The sequence below is a fragment of the Eimeria mitis genome, genomic scaffold (genome assembly GCF_000499745.2).
Source record: "Eimeria mitis Houghton genomic scaffold, Emh_scaff4267, whole genome shotgun sequence".
Lineage (NCBI taxonomy): Eukaryota > Apicomplexa > Conoidasida > Eucoccidiorida > Eimeriidae > Eimeria > Eimeria mitis.
The window spans coordinates 824-1,725 of record NW_013572588.1 but is presented as its reverse complement, the minus strand read 5'-3'; the positions used below and the strand labels follow the sequence as shown (position 1 = coordinate 1,725).

Here is a 902-nt window from a genome sequence, read left to right as displayed (position 1 = left end):
AGCAGCAGCAGCAGCAGCAGCAGCAGCAGCTGTCTTGTAGAAGATGCTGCAGTCCGCCTGTTACGGTCTGCGGCAGCAGCAGCTGCAGCAACTGCAGCAGCAGCAACAGCAGCAGCAGCAGCAGCAGCAGCTCCTGCTGCTGCTGGAATTCGACGGGTGTTGCGGGGGCCAGCAGCCGCAGGATCAGCAGCAACAGCAGCAACTGCAGCAGCAACTGCAGCAGCAGCAGATTGGATCGCTGGCCTGTACAGGCTTGCTGCTGCTGTGCTGTAAGCTGCAGCAGCAGCAGCAGCAGCAGCAGCAGCAGCAGGATGTTTCATCACTGCAGCAGCAGCAGCAGCAACAGCAGCTGCTGCAGCAGCAGGGCCCATATATGCAACGCCTGTCTCTGCAACACACTAACAGACCGCGAGCGTTGCCTGCAGCAGCAGCAGCAACAGCAACAGCAGCAGCAGCAGCAGCAGCAGCAGCAGCAGCAGCAAGTGCTGCGCGAGTTTGTGAAGGAGTGCCCCCAGTGCCACCGCCGTTTGCTCGTAGAGCTCATCAGAATACGAAACCCGCAGCAGCAGCAGCAGCAGCAGCAGCAGCAGCAAGAGCAGCAGCAGCAAGAGCAGCAACAGCAGCAGCAGCAGCGCAGCAAGCTCTTGCGTGTGAAGCAGCAGCAACCCCCAGGCTTCTGCTGCTGCTGGGGGACCGTCAGTGCAGACACAGCCTTAGCAGCAGCAGATGCAGCAGCAGCAGCAGCAGCACTGCAGCAGCAGCAGCAACAACACAGCCAAAGGGCAAGTGAAACAGCAGCAGCAGCAGCAGCAGCAGCAGCAGCAGCAGAAACAGCAGCAAGGGAGGAGGCCTCCTCCTCATGGGTATGGTCCTTACAGAAGCTGCTTCTCGATATCTAGGTG

General features: G+C 60.2%; 1 protein-coding gene across 1 annotated transcript; it reads left to right on the top strand.

Annotated features, from left to right (window-relative positions):
• Window positions 1-43: 43 nt before the first annotated feature.
• On the top strand, window positions 44-899 carry EMH_0073850 (uncharacterized protein; the record flags this gene model as incomplete). Its single annotated transcript, XM_013499387.1, has 2 exons — window positions 44-269; window positions 406-899. The coding sequence occupies 2 exons, from the start codon at window positions 44-46 to the stop codon at window positions 897-899; spliced, it is 720 nt and encodes a 239-aa protein (XP_013354841.1).
• Between the last annotated feature and the right edge of the window lie 3 nt (window positions 900-902).